The 20,008-nt window shown below is 44.4% G+C and overlaps 1 protein-coding gene and 1 long non-coding RNA gene across 36 annotated transcripts in view; one reads left to right on the forward strand and one right to left on the reverse strand.

Annotated features, from left to right (window-relative positions):
* The window catches only part of LOC118379105 (glycogen phosphorylase, liver form-like), a 32,703-nt gene extending 24,531 nt beyond the window's left edge, over positions 1–8,172 (reverse strand). Inside the window, exons 1-3 of the mRNA XM_052496221.1 lie at positions 7,845–8,172; positions 6,050–6,151; positions 738–816 (exon numbers count right to left, since the gene is read on the reverse strand). Coding sequence (XP_052352181.1) covers positions 738–816; positions 6,050–6,151; positions 7,845–8,087 — 424 coding nt within the window. The 5' untranslated portion in view covers positions 8,088–8,172. The remainder of the gene's footprint in view (positions 1–737; positions 817–6,049; positions 6,152–7,844) is intronic.
* A 1,117-nt stretch (positions 8,173–9,289) lies between these two features.
* LOC127915797 (uncharacterized) lies at positions 9,290–15,247 on the forward strand. 35 transcript variants are annotated; one of them, XR_008092246.1, is made up of 8 exons: positions 9,290–11,124; positions 11,185–11,986; positions 12,494–12,523; positions 13,311–13,387; positions 13,509–13,585; positions 13,902–13,932; positions 14,087–14,875; positions 15,012–15,101. It is a non-coding gene; the product is annotated as an uncharacterized LOC127915797 (long non-coding RNA). The 35 variants fall into 35 exon arrangements; XR_008092249.1 differs by lacking the exons at positions 12,494–12,523; positions 13,311–13,387 and adding an exon at positions 13,008–13,053 and having other exon boundaries at positions 11,185–11,926; XR_008092240.1 differs by having other exon boundaries at positions 11,185–11,806; positions 11,837–11,866; positions 12,434–12,523; positions 13,311–13,585; positions 13,872–14,875.
* Positions 15,248–20,008: the final 4,761 nt, after the last annotated feature.

Genomic DNA, 20,008 nt, shown 5'->3' on the forward strand with positions numbered 1-20,008 from the left:
CTGGGCAGGGAATTTCAATTCATTACTAGTCAATGTTTCAAAAATACCAAACCGATGAAGTTTAAAGACACAGTGGATGCAAAGAAAACCTGTATGGTGTAAGGGGTAAAGTATGGTGTACGGGGTAAAGTATGGCGTAAAGTATAGGGGGTAAAGTATAGCTTAAAGTATGTGGAAGGCGTAAAGTATGGTGTAGGGAGTAAAGTATGGCGTAGGGGGTAAAGTATGGCGTAGTATTTCTTAGTATCTGTTCTGGAATATTCCTATGGAGGTTAGTTATAGAGACTATAGGAGTTGGCTTATTAGAACAAACAGATCTGGGACCAGGCTACAGTGAGGTCGATAATTTCCTCCGTGGAATGAAGATCTGCTCTCATTTCAAAAAGGCTGCGTTTACACAGGGAGCCCAAATCTGATCTTTTTTTTTTAGAGAATTGAGCTGCTTGTGTAAACACGGACATGCAGCCATCCAAACAGCCTCCTACGGTTGGTTAAACTTCCTGTTTTGGCCAGCCAACAACAGCCTCATAGTGTTAGGTAAACTTCCTGTTCTGGCTTGCAGACAGGAGAGGTTTGCTGTAGTTTTCCACCCGATGACAACCCACTGTATTCTGTACTACATTAAATAGAACCCTGTAGCCCGGTCCCATTGGTTCCGTGTAGCCAACTTCTTTGGTCATGAACCACCATAGAAGTTAGCAAGGACACACACACCTAACACTTGGTCCGTACTGTACCTGCCAGTCTGCCCAGGCCTCCGTTCCCCAGCCCGGCATCTTCCTCCATCTCTTCCAGATCCTCCATGTCCAAACCCAGCTACACAACAAACAGAGACTTCAAATAAATAACAAACTCACATTCAACTTGTTCAGGCAATACAACAACACAAAAGGGGACAGCCCCATATTAGTGTTTAATGATGTATGAGCTGATGCATCACATCATCACGCTTAACCTGCTCGACTAAGGTGTGTTAATCACGCTTAACCTGCTCGACTATGGTGTGTTAATCACGCTTAACCTGCAAGACTATGGTGTGTTAATCACGCTTAACCTGCAAGACTAAGGTGTGTTAATCACTCTTAACCTGCAAGACTAAGGTGTGTTAATCACGCTTAACCTGCAAGACTATGGTGTGTTAATCACGCTTAACCTGCACGACTATGGTGTGTTAATCACGCTTAACCTGCAAGACTATGGTGTGTTAATCACGCTTAACCTGCAAGACTAAGGTGTGTTAATCACGCTTAACCTGCAAGACTATGGTGTGTTAATCACGCTTAACCTGCACGGCTATGGTGTGTTAATCACGCTTAACCTGCAAGACTATGGTGTGTTAATCACGCTTAACCTGCTCGACTAAGGTGTGGCAATCACGCTTAACCTGCAAGACTATGGTGTTAATCACGCTTAACCTGCAAGACTAAGGTGTGTTAATCACGCTTAACCTGCAAGACTATGGTGTGTTAATCACGCTTAACCTGCACGGCTATGGTGTGTTAATCACGCTTAACCTGCAAGACTATGGTGTGTTAATCACGCTTAACCTGCTCGACTATGGTGTGTTAATCACGCTTAACCTGCAAGACTATGGTGTGTTAATCACGCTCAACCTGCAAGACTATGGTGTGTTAATCACGCTTAACCTGCAAGACTATGGTGTTAATCACGCTTAACCTGCAAGACTACGGTGTGTTAATCACGCTTAACCTGCAAGACTATGGTGTGTTAATCACGCTTAACCTGCAAGACTATGGTGTGTTAATCACGCTTAACCTGCAAGACTAAGGTGTGTTAATCACGCTTAACCTGCAAGACTAAGGTGTGTTAATCACGCTTAACCTGCTCGACTATGGTGTGTTAATCACGCTTAACCTGCAAGACTAAGGTGTGTTAATCACGCTTAACCTGCAAGACTATGGTGTGTTAATCACGCTTAACCTGCTCGACTATGGTGTTAATCACGCTTAACCTGCAAGACTAAGGTGTGTTAATCACGCTCAACCTGCAAGACTATGGTGTGTTAATCACGCTTAACCTGCAAGACTATGGTGTTAATCACGCTTAACCTGCAAGACTACGGTGTGTTAATCACGCTTAACCTGCAAGACTAAGGTGTGTTAATCACGCTTAACCTGCAAGACTAAGGTGTGTTAATCACGCTTAACCTGCTCGACTATGGTGTTAATCACGCTTAACCTGCAAGACTATGGTGGTGTTAATCACGCTTAACCTGCAAGACTATGGTGTGTTAATCACGCTTAACCTGCACGACTATGGTGTGTTAATCACGCTGGACTATGGTGTGTTAATCACGCTTAACCTGCACGACTATGGTGTGTTAATCACGCTTAACCTGCACGACTATGGTGTGTTAATCACGCTTAACCTGCAAGACTATGGTGTGTTAATCACGCTTAACCTGCAAGACTATGGTGTGTTAATCACGCTTAACCTGCAAGACTATGGTGTGTTAATCACGCTTAACCTGCAAGACTATGGTGTGTTAATCACGCTTAACCTGCAAGACTATGGTGTGTTAATCACGCTTAACCTGCAAGACTATGGTGTGTTAATCACGCTTAACCTGCAAGACTGGTATGTTAATCACGCTTAACCTGCAAGACTATGGTGTGTTAATCACGCTTAACCTGCAAGACTATGGTGTGTTAATCACGCTTAACCTGCACGACTATGGTGTGTTAATCACGCTTAACCTGCACGACTATGGTGTGTTAATCACGCTTAACCTGCAAGACTATGGTGTGTTAATCACGCTTAACCTGCAAGACTATGGTGTGTTAATCACGCTTAACCTGCAAGACTATGGTGTGTTAATCACGCTTAACCTGCAAGACTATGGTGTGTTAATCACGCTTAACCTGCAAGACTATGGTGTGTTAATCACGCTTAACCTGCTCGACTATGGTGTGTTAATCACGCTTAACCTGCTCGACTATGGTGTGTTAATCACGCTTAACCTGCAAGACTATGGTGTGTTAATCACGCTTAACCTGCTCGACTATGGTGTGTTAATCACGCTTAACCTGCAAGACTATGGTGTGTTAATCACGCTTAACCTGCAAGACTATGGTGTGTTAATCACGCTTAACCTGCACGACTATGGTGTGTTAATCACGCTAACCTGCACGACTATGGTGTGTTAATCACCTGCACGCTGTAACCTGCACGACTATGGTGTGTTAATCACGCTTAACCTGCACGACTATGGTGTGTTAATCACGCTTAACCTGCAAGACTAAATCACGCTTAACCTGCAGACTATGGTGTGTTAATCACGCTTAACCTGCACGACTATGGTGTGTTAATCACGCTTAACCTGCACGACTAAGGTGTGTTAATCACGCTTAACCTGCAAGACTATGGTGTGTTAATCACGCTTAACCTGCAAGACTATGGTGTGTTAATCACGAACCTGCAAGACTAAGGTGTGTTAATCACGCTTAACCTGCAAGACTATGGTGTGTTAATCACGCTTAACCTGCAAGACTATGGTGTGTTAATCACGCTTAACCTGCAAGACTATGGTGTGTTAATCACGCTTAACCTGCACGACTATGGTGTGTTAATCACGCTTAACCTGCACGACTATGGTGTGTTAATCACGCTTAACCTGCACGACTATGGTGTGTTAATCACGCTTAACCTGCTAACCTTAATCACGCTTAACCTGCAAGACTATGGTGTGTTAATCACGCTTAACCTGCACGACTATGGTGTGTTAATCACGCTTAACCTGCACGACTATGGTGTGTTAATCACGCTTAACCTGCACGACTATGGTATGTTAATCACGCTTAACCTGCAAGACTATGGTGTGTTAATCACGCTTAACCTGCAAGACTATGGTGTGTTAATCACGCTTAACCTGCACGACTATGGTGTGTTAATCACGCTTAACCTGCACGACTATGGTGTGTTAATCACGCTTAACCTGCACGACTATGGTGTGTTAATCACGCTTAACCTGCAAGACTAAGGTGTGTTAATCACGCTTAACCTGCACGACTAAGGTGTGTTAATCACGCTTAACCTGCAAGACTATGGTGTGTTAATCACGCTTAACCTGCAAGACTAAGGTGTGTTAATCACGCTTAACCTGCACGACTATGGTGTGTTAATCACGCTTAACCTGCAAGACTATGGTGTGTTAATCACGCTTAACCTGCAAGACTATGGTGTGTTAATCACGCTTAACCTGCAAGACTATGGTGTGTTAATCACGCTTAACCTGCAAGACTATGGTGTGTTAATCACGCTTAACCTGCAAGACTATGGTGTGTTAATCACGCTTAACCTGCAAGACTATGGTGTGTTAATCACGCTTAACCTGCACGACTATGGTGTGTTAATCACGCTTAACCTGCAAGACTAAGGTGTGTTAATCACGCTTAACCTGCAAGACTATGGTGTGTTAATCACGCTTAACCTGCACGACTATGGTGTGTTAATCACGCTTAACCTGCAAGACTATGGTGTGTTAATCACGCTTAACCTGCTCGACTAAGGTGTGTTAATCACGCTTAACCTGCAAGACTATGGTGTGTTAATCACGCTTAACCTGCAAGACTATGGTGTGTTAATCACGCTTAACCTGCAAGACTATGGTGTGTTAATCACGCTTAACCTGCAAGACTATGGTGTGTTAATCACGCTTAACCTGCAAGACTATGGTGTGTTAATCACGCTTAACCTGCACGACTATGGTGTGTTAATCACGCTTAACCTGCAAGACTAAGGTGTGTTAATCACGCTTAACCTGCAAGACTAAGGTGTGTTAATCACGCTTAACCTGCAAGACTAAGGTGTGTTAATCACGCTTAACCTGCAAGACTATGGTGTGTTAATCACGCTTAACCTGCAAGACTATGGTGTGTTAATCACGCTTAACCTGCAAGACTAAGGTGTGTTAATCACGCTTAACCTGCAAGACTAAGGTGTGTTAATCACGCTTAACCTGCACGACTATGGTGTGTTAATCACGCTTAACCTGCACGACTATGGTGTGTTAATCACGCTTAACCTGCACGACTATGGTGTGTTAATCACGCTTAACCTGCAAGACTAAGGTGTGTTAATCACGCTTAACCTGCAAGACTATGGTGTGTTAATCACGCTTAACCTGCAAGACTATAGTGTGTTAATCACGCTTAACCTGCAAGACTAAGGTGTGTTAATCACGCTTAACCTGCAAGACTAAGGTGTGTTAATCACGCTTAACCTGCACGACTATGGTGTGTTAATCACGCTTAACCTGCACGACTAAGGTGTGTTAATCACGCTTAACCTGCAAGACTATAGTGTGTTAATCACGCTTAACCTGCTCGACTAAGGTGTGGCAATCACGCTTAACCTGCAAGACTAAGGTGTGTTAATCACGCTTAACCTGCAAGACTAAGGTGTGTTAATCACGCTTAACCTGCACGACTATGGTGTGTTAATCACACTTAACCTGCAAGACTAAGGTGTGTTAATCACGCTTAACCTGCAAGACTATGGTGTGTTAATCACGCTTAACCTGCACGACTATGGTGTGTTAATCACACTTAACCTGCAAGACTAAGGTGTGTTAATCACGCTTAACCTGCAAGACTATGGTGTGTTAATCACGCTTAACCTGCTCGACTATGGTGTGTTAATCACGCTTAACCTGCAAGACTATGGTGTGTTAATCACGCTTAACCTGCAAGACTAAGGTGTGTTAATCACGCTGAACCTGCACGACTAAGGTGTGTTAATCACGCTTAACCTGCACGACTATGGTGTGTTAATCACGCTTAACCTGCAAGACTATGGTGTGTTAATCACGCTTAACCTGCAAGACTATGGTGTGTTAATCACGCTTAACCTGCAAGACTATGGTGTGTTAATCACGCTTAACCTGCAAGACTATGGTGTGTTAATCACGCTTTCACAGTTGTTGAGAAATTCTGTCTCTTGTAACAGCTGTTTTAGTCTCTGGCTCCAGTGGTTCCTGCCTGTAGTCATGCCATTGGTGTGCTCCAGACGTCTCTCAGTTCTGTCTCACCTGGTAGATGGCCTCGTCACAGGCGTTCTGCAGCCCCAGGTTAATCATGGTGTTCTGGAGGGTTCTGCCCATGTAGAACTCCAGGGAGAGATAGTACACCCGCTGGTCAAGGAGAACAGGGGTGTATTCATTAGGTGGGCAGACCATAATAAAAAAATAATACATTTTGCAACGCAAACCCGTTTATTCAAATTAGAAAACGTTTTGCATGAAAAAAAAAGAAGAGCGTTTGTATTGAACAAAGTCAGGTCAATAACCAGCTTTAGTTCCATTCTCTGTGTGCTTCCTAGTGAAGAACACATCCCAGGAACATGCAACATTCAGTACTAATACAACACTGGCACGTATCAATAAAAAATAATTGTAAAAAACGTTCTCAGAGTAGTAGTGTAATCCTTTTCATTATGATGTGAAAGTCAAAACTGATCCGAGATCAGCTCGCCGACTCTCAGATTCTTCCGGAATACAACCACGCCATTGAAACTATGATTTCACGAGAGTCCTAAAGCTTCATGGTAAGGATAAATATTGTCGCTATTAGAAATAATGGTGGAAACGCCCACTAACCTATGGTCTCCACCAATCCAACGCTATTAGAAATAATGGTGGAAACGCCCACTAACCTATGGTCTCCACCAATCCAACGCTATTAGAAATAATGGTGGAAACGCCCACTAACCTATGGTCTCCACCAATCCAACGCTATTAGAAATAATGGTGGAAACGCCCACTAACCTATGGTCTCCACCAATCCAACGCTATTAGAAATAATGGTGGAAACGCCCACTAACCTATGGTCTCCACCAATCCAACGCTATTAGAAATAATGGTGGAAACGCCCACTAACCTATGGTCTCCACCAATCCAACGCTATTAGAAATAATGGTGGAAACGCCCACTAACCTATGGTCTCCACCAATCCAACGCTATTAGAAATAATGGTGGAAACGCCCACTAACCTATGGTCTCCACCAATCCAAAGCGATTAGAAATAATGGTGGAAACGCCCACTAACCTATGGTCTCCACCAATCCAACGCTATTAGAAATAATGGTGGAAACGCCCACTAACCTATGGTCTCCACCAAGCCAACGCTATTAGAAATAATGGTGGAAACGCCCACTAACCTATGGTCTCCACCAAGCCAACGCGATTAGATTTGTAGAAATTTGGTTACATTTCAGGAGAAAGGACATATTATCAGGAAGCATCCAGAGGGTGCAGATTGATGATAATGATGACGAGGAGCAGCAGATGGAAACATGTATTAGAAAGGGAGGCGGGGCTGTGACTAGTGATGGTCATTCCGAGTCTTTTCGGAGAGCCACATTATTGGCTCCGTTGACATATAAAAAAATAAGAGACGCGTAAATTGGGTCCCAAACAGCTCTTCATTCAAAACTCTTGAAAATCGATTTTTTTTGTTGTTGTTCAATTGCAAATCTCAAATGTAATCCAAAAAAAGTAGAGTACCATGTCAGATCGTGATATGCACGTTCAGATACATATTTACATAACCCTTTTTTTTGTGTGTATGGGGGGGCGCAGTGCAAAAACGAGCGTGGTACGGATCGATCGATATGCTCTCTCCACTATGTATTTTTTTTGCAGTGAGGATTCACCATCTTCTGATAATTATTTTATGATTTATTAGCAGATAAAAAGAGCCATTGGAACGACCCATCACTAGCTAATACTGGACCAAATAAAGACAGCACAAGACAGACAGGTAAAGCCAGGATAAATTCTCCAAACAAAAGTACAGCATGATATTTGGAAAAGCCAACAACTTTACCTTGGGATCGGTCTCGTAGTAGAACTGCTGGGTTCTGATCCATCTTCCCACCAGGTGATCTCGAACCGTGTGCGCGAGGGCGAAGTAATAATCGCGCGGCGTCGCTACGTTCCTGTCTTTGACCAAAGTGAAGTGGAGGTGTCGGTTAAAACCTTTCTTCAACTCGGCGACGTTCTCCACCCCGACAATTCCTCTGATACTGATCTGTTTACGCTTCTCCTGGTCAGTGAGAGGAGCCGCCATGTTGCTGAACAAAAAGGCTGCTAACAGTCATTCAATTTCAACTGTTAAAGTGGAGAAATTAAGTTTAGGTTGTTGCTTTTCTGTAGCGTCAGTCTCCTCCTCTTTAATGTCCATTGGTGCATGGAGGAGGAGGTGTGTCGTGTTCCCAACCTCCCAACCTCTCGCAGATGAGTGCAGTGAAAAATATTGGAAAAATCTTTTTTGGACACTTATCATTTTATTGAATATTCACAGATACAGAAAACACCAAGAGAGATCAGTAATAAGAGCAACACTTCCAAATATAGGAATAACAATAATCATAACAATAGCAACAGTTGTCTTTATTGACATATAAGTAAACAGACTATATGTAAAGTATAACCAATGTTTAAGGACATTGGACTTTTTGTATAACCCGCCAAGCAGAGCTTCGATTTTATTAATTTAATTTCCGACGCACATTGCTTAAGCGCGCATTATATACATTGAGAGAACTGCCTATAGTGTGTGTCGCCCAGCGACCGTATGTAAATTCTAGAATGCTAAATTAAGCTAAATTAGGAGAGTAAAGAAAGGTTGTCTTGAGGGACTGCAGGACGCATTTGGTTTTTGATACCACCACTACCCACGTGCGTTTCCTGTGCTCAAACTTGTATTTCATTCAACTCACATCTTCTTGGATAGGCACCTTAAATGACTTAAAAGATCAGACAACATGGTCTATACAGCAGGTTTAGAGAAACTACAATGAGTATGGATAAATTACACCAATAGTTCAACATCAACCTTCCAGTACCGACAGTATCTACACATTTGTATTTGGTTGAATCAAATATAAATTCAGTCTCAAAATTGCTTAAAAACTAGTTTACAAAAGAATGCTAATTTAATTTGTATCCTGGAATAGTTATATAACATTGGGATAATGACCATCTTTGTCTTAATTTGGCCTAGATCAGAGATGTCCCTCCCCCTCCCTGTCTTCCTCGAGCTCTCTGTCTCCCCCCACTCTCTTTCCCCCCCACTCTGTCTTCCTGCCCCTCGTTCTGTCTCCCTCGCCCCCCTCTCTATCTCTCTCTAAATCTGTCTCCTTCGACCCTCTCTCTGTCTCCCTCCCCCTCTCCCTGTCTCCCTCGACCCTCTCTCTGTCTCCCTCCCCCTCTCCGTCTCCCTCGCCCCTCTCTCTGTCTCCCTCCCCCTCTCCGTCTCCCTCGCCCCTCTCTCTGTCTCAGTCCCCCTCCGTCTACCTGTTACTCTCTCTCTCTCTCTCTCTCTCTCTCTCTCTCTCTCTCTCTCTCTCTCTCTCTCTCTCTCTCTCACACACAAACACACACGTGTCCAGTGACCTCCTCAGTGCTGGGCCTGTGTAGATATTTTTGGGCAGTGTGGGAAAGAGTCTGTCTAGTAGACTGCATAATGACTCAACAAAGAGGCAAACAGAAAAAACAACTACGTGTTTAGAGAGTTGGCAATGGCATTAATGAGTTCCAGGGTGAAATGTCCTCTAGATACAGATCTAGGATCATCTTCCTCTCCTCCAATCCACAACCTTAACCAACCATGTATCTAGGAGAAAACTTCAATCCTGTCTCAGAGCTCTATTCTAATTGTCCGTAGAGCTCTGAGACAGGATTGTGTCGAGGCACAGATCTGGGGGAAGGGTACCAAAAAAATGTCTGCAGCATTGAAGGTCCCCAAGAACACAGTGGTCTCCATCAGTCTTAAATGGAGAAGTTTGGAACCACCAAGACTCTTCCTAGAGCTTGTCGACCGGCAAAACTGAGCAGGGAGGTGACCAAGAACCCGATGGTCACTTTGACAGAGCTCCAGAGTTCCTCTGTGGAGATGGGAGAACCTTCCAGAAGGACAACCATCTCTGCAGCACTCTACCAATCAGGCCTTTAGAGGGGCCAGACGGAAGCCACTCCTCAGTAAAAGGCACATGACAGCCCGCTTGGAGTTTGCCAAAAGGCATCTAAAAGACTCTCAGACCATGATGGTCTGATGAAACCAATATTGAACTCTTTGGCCTGAATGCCAAGAGTCACGCCTGGAGGAAATCTGGCACCACTGGAGTAAAGTACAGAGAGATCCTTGATGAAAACCTGCTCCAGAGCGCTCAGGACCTCAGACTGGGGTGATGGTTCACCTTCCAACAGGACAACGACCCTAAGAACACAGCCAAGACAATGCAGGAGTGGCTTCGGGACAAGTCTCTGAATGTCCTTGAGTGGCCCAGCCAGAGCCCGGACTTGAACCCAATTGAACATCTCTGAAGAGACCTGAAAATAGCTGTGCAGTGACGTTCCTCATCCAACCTGACAGAGCTTGAGAGGATCTGCAGAGAAGTCAGAAACTCCCCAAATACAGGTGTGCCAAGCTTGTAGCGTCATACCCAAGAAGACTCTAGGCTGTAATCACTGCCAAAGGTGCTTCAACAAAGTACTGAGTAAAGGGTCTGAATACTTATGTAAATGTGATATCTTTTAAAAAAGTTTTAATTTTTTTTTTAAATATGCAACATTTTCTAAAAACCTGTTTTTGCTTTGTCATTATGGGGTATTGTGATGTCATTATGGGGTATTGTGATGTCATTATGGGGTATTGTGATGTCATTATGGGGTGCTGTGTGTAGAACAAATGAGGGAAAAAACGATTTAACCCATGTTATATATAATAAGGCTGTAACGTAACAAAATGTGGAAAAAGTGAAGGGGTCTGAATACTTTTCGAATGCACTGTATCTCCATAGCTCCTACCAACACCCCAAATAACTAACACCCCAATGTATCTCCATAGGTCTACCAACACCCCAATATATCTCCATAGGCCGACCAACACCCCAATATATCTCCATAGGCCGACCAACACCCCAATATATCTCCATAGGCCGACCAACACCCCAATATATCTCCATAGGCCGACCAACACCCCAATATATCTCCACAGGCCGACCAACACCCCAAATAACCAACACCCCAATGTATCTCCATAGGTCTACCAACACCCCAATATATCTCCATAGGTCTACCAACACCCCAATATATCTCCATAGGTCTACCAACACCCCAATATATCTCCATCGGTCTACCAACACCCCAATATATCTCCATAGGCCGACCAACACCCCAATATATCTCCATAGCTCCTACCAACACCCCAAATAACTAACACCCCAATGTATCTCCATAGGTCTACCAACACCCCAATATATCTCCATAGGCCGACCAACACCCCAATATATCTCCATAGATCTACCAACACCCCAATATATCTCCATAGGTCTACCAACACCCCAATATATCTCCATAGGTCTACCAACACCCCAATATATCTCCATAGGTCTACCAACACCCCAAATAACTAACACCCCAATATATCTCCATAGGTCTACCAACACCCCCAATAACTAACACCCCAATATATCTCCATAGGTCTACCAACACCCCAAATAACTAACACCCCAATATATCTCCATAGGTCTACCAACACCCCAATATATCTCCATAGGTCTACCAACACCCCAATATATCTCCATAGCTCCTACCAACACCCCAAATAACTAACACCCCAATGTATCTCCATAGATCTACCAACACCCCAATATATCTCCATAGATCTACCAACACCCCAATATATCTCCATAGATCTACCAACACCCCAATATATCTCCATAGATCTACCAACACCCCAATATATCTCCATAGATCTACCAACACCCCAATATATCTCCATAGGTCTACCAACACCCCAATATATCTCCATAGATCTACCAACACCCCAATATATCTCCATAGGTCTACCAACACCCCAATATATCTCCATAGGCCGACCAACACCCCAATATATCTCCATAGGTCTACCAACACCCCAATATATCTCCATAGGTCTACCAACACCCCAATATATCTCCATAGGTCTACCAACACCCCAATATATCTCCATAGGTCTACCAACACCCCAATATATCTCCATAGGTCTACCAACACCCCAATATATCTACCAACACCCCAATAGATCTACTACAACACCCCAATATATCTCCATAGGTCTACCAACACCCCAAATAACTAACACCCCAATATATCTCCATAATAACTAAATATACTCCATAGGTCTACCATACCCCATAACTCTACCAACACCCCTATATATCTCCATAGGTCTACCAACACCCCAACTACCACACCCCAATATATCTCCATAGCTACCTACCAACACCCCAAATAACTAACACCCCAATAACCAACACCCCAATATCTCCATAGATCTACCAACACCCCAATATATCTCCATAGATACCAACACCCCAATATATCTCCATAGATCTACCAATATATCTCCACCCCAATATATCTCCATAGATCTACCAACACCCCAATATATCTCCATAGATCTACCAACACCCCAATATATCTCCATAGATCTACCAACACCCCAATATATCTCCATAGGTCTACCAACCCCACAATATATCTCCATAGGTCTACCAACACCCCAATATATCTCCATAGGTCTACCAACACCCCAATATATCTCCATAGGTCTACCAACACCCCAATATATCTCCATAGGTCTACCAACACCCCTACCAACACCCCAATATATCTCCATAGGTCTACCAACACCCCAATATATCTCCATAGGTCTACCAACACCCCAATATATCTCCATAGGTCTACCAACACCCCAAATAACTAACACCCCAATATATCTCCATAGGTCTACCAACACCCCAATATATATCTCCAATATATCTCCATAGGTCTACCAACACCCCAAATAACCACATATATCTCCATAGCTCCTACCAACACCCCAAATAACTAACACCCCAATATATCTCCATATATCTCCATAGGTCTACCAACACCCCAAATAACTAACACCCCAATATATCTCCATAGCTCCTACCAACACCCCAATATATCTCCATAGATCTACCAACACCCCAAATAACTAACACCCCAATATATCTCCATAGGTCTACCAACACCCCAATATATCTCCATAGGCCGACCAACACCCCAATATATCTCCATAGCTCCTACCACACCCCAATATATCTCCATAGGTCTACCAACACCCCAATATATCTCCATAGGTCTACCAACACCCCAATATATCTCCATCCACCATACCCCAATATATCTCCATAGGCCGACCAACACCCCAATATATCTCCATAGGTCTACCAATATATCTCCATAGGTCTACCAACACCCCAATATATCTCCATAGGTCTACCAACACCCCAATATATCTCCATAGCTCCTACCCACACCCCAAATAACTAACACCCCAATATATCTCCATAGGTCTACCAACACCCCAATATATCTCCATAGGTCTACCAACACCCCAATATATCTCCATAGGTCTACCAACACCCCAATATATCTCCATAGCTCCTACCAACACCCCAATATATCTCCATAGGTCTACCAACACCCCAATATATCTCCATAGCTCCTACCAACACCCCAAATAACTAACACCCCAATATATCTCCATAGGTCTACCAACACCCCAAATATAACTACCAACACCCCAATATATCTCCATAGGTCTACCAACACCCCAAATAACTAATATATCTCCATAGGTCTACCAACACCCCAATATATCTCCATAGGTCTACCAACACCCCAATATATCTCCATAGCTCCTACCAACACCCCAAATAACTATCTCCCCAATGTATCTCCATAGATCTACCAACACCCCAATATATCTCCATAGGTCTACCAACACCCCAATATATCTCCATAGCTCTACCAACACCCCAATATATCTCCATAGGTCTACCAACACCCCAATATATCTCCATAGCTCCTACCAACACCCCAATATATCTCCATAGGTCTACCAACACCCCAATATATCTCCATAGCTCCTACCAACACCCCAAATAACTAACACCCCAATATATCTCCATAGGTCTACCAACACCCCAATATATCTCCATAGCTCCTACCAACACCCCAAATAACTAACACCCCAATATATCTCCATAGGTCTACCAACACCCCAATATATCTCCATAGGTCTACCAACACCCCAATATATCTCCATAGGCCGACCAACACCCCAATATATCTCCATAGGTCTACCAACACCCCAATATATCTCCATAGGTCTACCAACACCCCAATATATCTCCATAGGTCTACCAACACCCCAATATATCTCCATAGGTCTACCAACACCCCAAATAACTAACACCCCAATATATCTCCATAGGTCTACCAACACCCCAAATAACTAACACCCCAATATATCTCCATAGGTCTACCAACACCCCAAATAACTAACACCCCAATATATCTCCATAGGTCTACCAACACCCCAATATATCTCCATAGCTCCTACCAACACCCCAAATAACTAACACCCCAATGTATCTCCATAGATCTACCAACACCCCAATATATCTCCATAGATCTACCAACACCCCAATATATCTCCATAGATCTACCAACACCCCAATATATCTCCATAGATCTACCAACACCCCAATATATCTCCATAGATCTACCAACACCCCAATATATCTCCATAGGTCTACCAACACCCCAATATATCTCCATAGCTCCTACCCACACCCCAAATAACTAACACCCCAATATATCTCCATAGGTCTACCAACACCCCAATATATCTCCATAGGTCTACCAACACCCCAATATATCTCCATAGGTCTACCAACACCCCAATATATCTCCATAGGTCTACCAACACCCCAATATATCTCCATAGCTCCTACCAACACCCCAAATAACTAACACCCCAATATATCTCCATAGGTCTACCAACACCCCAATAACCAACACCCCAATATATCTCCATAGATCTACCAACACCCCAAATAACTAACACCCCAATATATCTCCATCTCCTACCAACACCCCAAATAACCAACACCCCAATATATCTCCATAGGTCTACCAACACCCCAAATAACTAACACCCCAATATATCTCCATAGCCCCTACCAACACCCGCAATAACTAACACCCCAATATATCTCCATAGGCCACCAACACCCCAATATATCTCCATAGATCTACCAACACCCCAATATATCTCCATAGGTCTACCAACACCCCAATATATCTCCATAGGTCTACCAACACCCCAATATATCTCCATAGGTCTACCAACACCCCAATATATCTCCATAGGTCTACCAACACCCCAAATAACCACCACCCTAAATAACCATCACCCCAAATAACCATCACCCCAAATAACCATCACTCCAAATAACCATCACCCCAAAGAACCGGCAGTTGAAAGATGTTTGATGACCATCCAAGTCCCCCTGTGGAGTGCTTTGTTTGATTCCTAATGACATCAAGGAAATGAATACGCTTACAAAAAGGATGCCTCAAGACATAAATCCTCTGTAGTTAGTTAGTGAGCCCATTTGACAAGGTTTTAAAGGGATTTTGAATGGATTTGAAAGGGATCATTTCAGGGTGAATGCCAAGTGTCACTGATCTCACTGCCTGTGTCCCAAATGGGACCTTATTCGCTATATAGTTCACTACTTTTGACGAGAGACCTATGAGCCCAGGTCAAATGTATTGCCCTAAATAGGGAATTGGGTGCCATTTGGGACACACACACTGTGTGCTGATGTAAACACTCCAGTAGGTCTAGAGTTGTTCTAGAGTTGTTCTAGAGTTGTTCGAGAGTTGTTTGAGAGTTGTTTTAGAGTTGTTCGAGAGTTGTTCGAGAGTTGTTTGAGAGTTGTTTTAGAGTTGTTCTAGAGTTGTTCGAGAGTTGTTTGAGAGTTGTTTTAGAGTTGTTTTAGAGTTGTTTGAGAGTTGTTCTAGAGTTGTTTGAGAGTTGTTTTAGAGTTGTTTTAGAGTTGTTCGAGAGTTGTTTTAGAGTTGTTCGAGAGTTGTTTTAGAGTTGTTTGAGAATTGTTTGAGAGTTGGTCTAGAGTTGTTCTAGAGTTGTTTTAGAGTTGTTCGAGAGTTGTTCGAGAGTTGCTCTAGGTGAAGCATCCTGTCTTTGGTTTTTGAAGGTTTTGTAGCCCATCAACCACTAGCGCTAGCCTGGGTACCAGTCTGATTGTGCTATCATTCTACTTCTTGCCACTCCCTGTCAACAGTCCTGCTTGTAGAAAACCAGGAAACAGCCCTGCTTGTAGACAGCTAATACCTTAATGGGATATTCCATTCATCATTAAAATCATATATTAAGTAAACATTTTTTTAAAAGAACAACAATGTTATATGAAAAATCAAAGATACTCTGTCTAAACATCAATAATCAATCCATCTATAAATCTCCTTCACATAAAGAGCATTTTCAAGAACAATCGTACAAAAAACTATGTCTTAGATAAGGGGTTCTCAAACTCCTAAACAGAACACAACTCGAGTGAGATAAAAATACGAGGACTTCTACTATGACGTTGGCATGGCGTTGCCGGACGAACCAAGTCCTTGGTCCCAGGAAGGAACGTTTTAAAGACCCATCTCCTTGGCAACGAGAAAATGTTGCCGAATTTTCTGCAATTCTACTCATTTTGCCGCGAGGCAGAAAGAAATCATTGCCATTTTAAAGCTTAAATTACAGTGCATTTCTGTTTGTAAAAAATATAATATTTTGGGGGGTAATTGAGTTGAAAAATGTACAATTGGTGGAGTACTGTGGGATACCAATATCCCTGTAAGCCACCCAGGCCCAGGGTTGAGGACAGAAACGTGTAGATTAATAAAATTACATTGTATTTTATTGTATTACACTCTCTTAACTTACTCCACGGATCCCTTCGCCAAAATTATTTTAATCTGTTTGTTGTTAGTAATATTGACTATATGTCAAAACAAAAGTATGTGGACACCCCTTCAAATTAGTGGATTTGGCTATTTCAGCAACACCCGTTTGCTGACCGGTGTATAAAATCGAGCACACAGACATGCAATCTCCATAGACAAACATTGGCAGTAGAATGGCCCTTACTGAGGAGCTCAGTGACTTTCAAATGTGGCACCGTCATAGGATGCCACCTTTCCTACAAGTCAGTTTGTCAAATTTCTGCCCTGCGAGAACTGCCCCGGTCAACTGTAAGTGCTGTTATTGTGGAGTGTATCATTCTAGATGATTCTGTGCCTCTAACTTTTTTTGCAACAGTTTGGTGAAGGCCCTTTCCTGTTTCAGCATGACAATGCCCCTGTGCACAAAGCGAGGTCCGTACAGAAATAGTTTGTCGAGAACAGTGTTGAAGAACTCGACTGGCCTGCACAGAGCCCTGACCTCAACCCCATCAAACACCTTTAGGATGAATTAGAACGCCGACTTCGAGCCAGGCCTAATCGCCCAACATCAGTGCCTGACCTCACTAATGCTCTTGTGGCTGAATGGAAGCAAGTCCCCGCAGCAATGTTCCATCATCTAGTGGAAAGCCTTCCCAGAAGAGTGGAGGTTGTTATAGCAGCAATGTTCCAACATCTAGTGGAAAACCTTCCCAGAAGAGTGGAGGCTGTTATAGCAGCAATGTTCCATCATCTAGAGGAAAGCCTTCCCAGAAGAGTGGAGGCTGTTACAGCAGCAAAAAGGGGACAAACTTCATATTAATGCCCATGATTTTGGAATGAGATATTTGACGAGTAGGTGTCCACATACTTTTGGTCATGAAGTGTATATATTGAGATCTACTAAAACGGATACCCTACAGTACCCCACTTTGAGAACAGCTGTCCTAGTTAGTGCACTACTTTTGACCAGAGCCCTATGGCCACTGGTGTAAAGTGGTTCACTCTATAGGGTATAGGGTGCTATATGGGACCCTAGGATTCAGTCATCTACAGGAAGAGCATTAGTACGCTGCGTTGCAGTAGCCCCTTATTTCAAAACAGACAGGAGTGAAACATCAAGCATTATAAAAATGTGTTCTTAACTGACTTGTCTAGTTCAATAAAGGTTCAATAAAGGTTCAATAAAGATTCAATAAAAAATATAAATACATTATCCCCATCACCACCACCTCCACCTCCACCACCTCCACCACCCCCAACACCACCTCCACCACCACCTCCACCCCAACACCACCTCCACCACCACCTCCACCCCCAACACCACCTCCACCTCCACCACCTCCACCCACAACACCACCTCCACCACCACCCCCAACACTACCACAACCTCCCCCCATCACCTCCAACACCACCTCCACCCCCAACACCACCACCACCCCCAACACTACCACCACCCCCAATCCCACCACCACTACCAACACTACCACAACCTCCCCACCAACACCACCCCCAATCCCACCATCACCCCCAACACCACCTACACCCAAACCACCACCACCACCACCCAAACCACCACCACCACCCCCAACACCAACGAATGGGACGCACGAACAGACAGACATATACTCAGCGTTTATATCACACTGACAGATGTCCTGTGGAGAAACAGAGGAAGTGGCATCCCGACGAGCCCTGGGCAGAAGTAGTTCATATAGGGAACGCCATGTGGGATGTACCATAGGTTTGAATAAATAAAGGTCTTCTTAGTAGAATAGAATAAGTCGACTGTATTTCGTTGGTTACAAACTACGGGTGAGATTCAGGTTAAAAAAACACAGCCTCTGGTAGCGTCTCATTTACATAATACAATAGAAATACAGTCCACGTCTACAGTCCGTCCCACATGACAGTCCGTCCCACAGTCCGTCCCACATGACAGTCCGTCCCACAGTCCGTCCCACATGACAGTCCGTCCCACGTGACAGTCCGTCCCCCGTGACAGTCCGTCCCACATGACAGTCCGTCCCACATGACAGTCCGTCCCACATGACAGTCCGTCCCACAGTCCGTCCCACATGACAGTCCGTCCCACATGACAGTCCGTCCCACATGACAGTCCGTCCCACGTGACAGTCCGTCCCACATGACAGTCCGTCCCACGTGACAGTCCGTCCCACATGACAGTCCGTCCCACATGACAGTCCGTCCCACGTGACAGTCCGTCCCACATGACAGTCCGTCCCACAGTCCGTCCCACATGACAGTCCGTCCTACATGACAGTCCGTCCCACATGACAGTCCGTCCCACATGACAGTCCGTCCCACATGACAGTCCGTCCCACATGACAGTCCGTCCCACATGACAGTCCGTCCCACAGTCCGTCCCACATGACAGTCCGTCCCACATGACAGTCCGTCCCACATGACAGTCCGTCCCACGTGACAGTTCGTCCCACGTGGCAGTCCGTCCCCACATGACAGTCCGTCCCAGTCCGTCCCATGTGGCAGTCCGTCCCACATGACAGTCCGTCCCACATGACAGTCCGTCCCACATGACAGTCCGTCCCACAGTCCGTCCCACATGACAGTCCGTCCCACATGACAGTCCGTCCCACATGACAGTCCGTCCTACGTGACAGTCTATCCCACGTGACAGTCCGTCCCACGTGACAGTCCGTCCCACATGACAGTCCGTCCCACATGACAGTCCGTCCCACATGACAGTCCGTCCCACATGACAGTCCGTCCCACATGACAGTCCGTCCCACATGACAGTCCGTCCCACATGACAGTCCGTCCTACATGACAGTCTGTCCCACATGACAGTCCGTCCCACATGACAGTCCGTCCCACATGACAGTCTGTCCCACAGTCCGTCCCACATGACAGTCCGTCCCACATGACAGTCCGTCCCACATGACAGTCCGTCCCACATGACACCCAGTTCTCTATGTGGGGCTCTACATTTGACCAGAACCCTACGGGCCAGTTTGAGAGCAGAAAACATCTATGTGCCCTGGTCAACAGTAGTGCACAACCCTATAGGTCCTGGTCTAAAGTAGTGCACTACCCTATAGGTCCTGGTCTAAAGTAGTGCACTACCCTATAGGTCCTGGTCTAAAGTAGTGCACTACCCTATAGGTCCTGGTCTAAAGTAGTGCACTA

Source organism: Oncorhynchus keta, chromosome 35 (assembly GCF_023373465.1).
Source record: "Oncorhynchus keta strain PuntledgeMale-10-30-2019 chromosome 35, Oket_V2, whole genome shotgun sequence".
Classification (NCBI taxonomy): domain Eukaryota; kingdom Metazoa; phylum Chordata; class Actinopteri; order Salmoniformes; family Salmonidae; genus Oncorhynchus; species Oncorhynchus keta.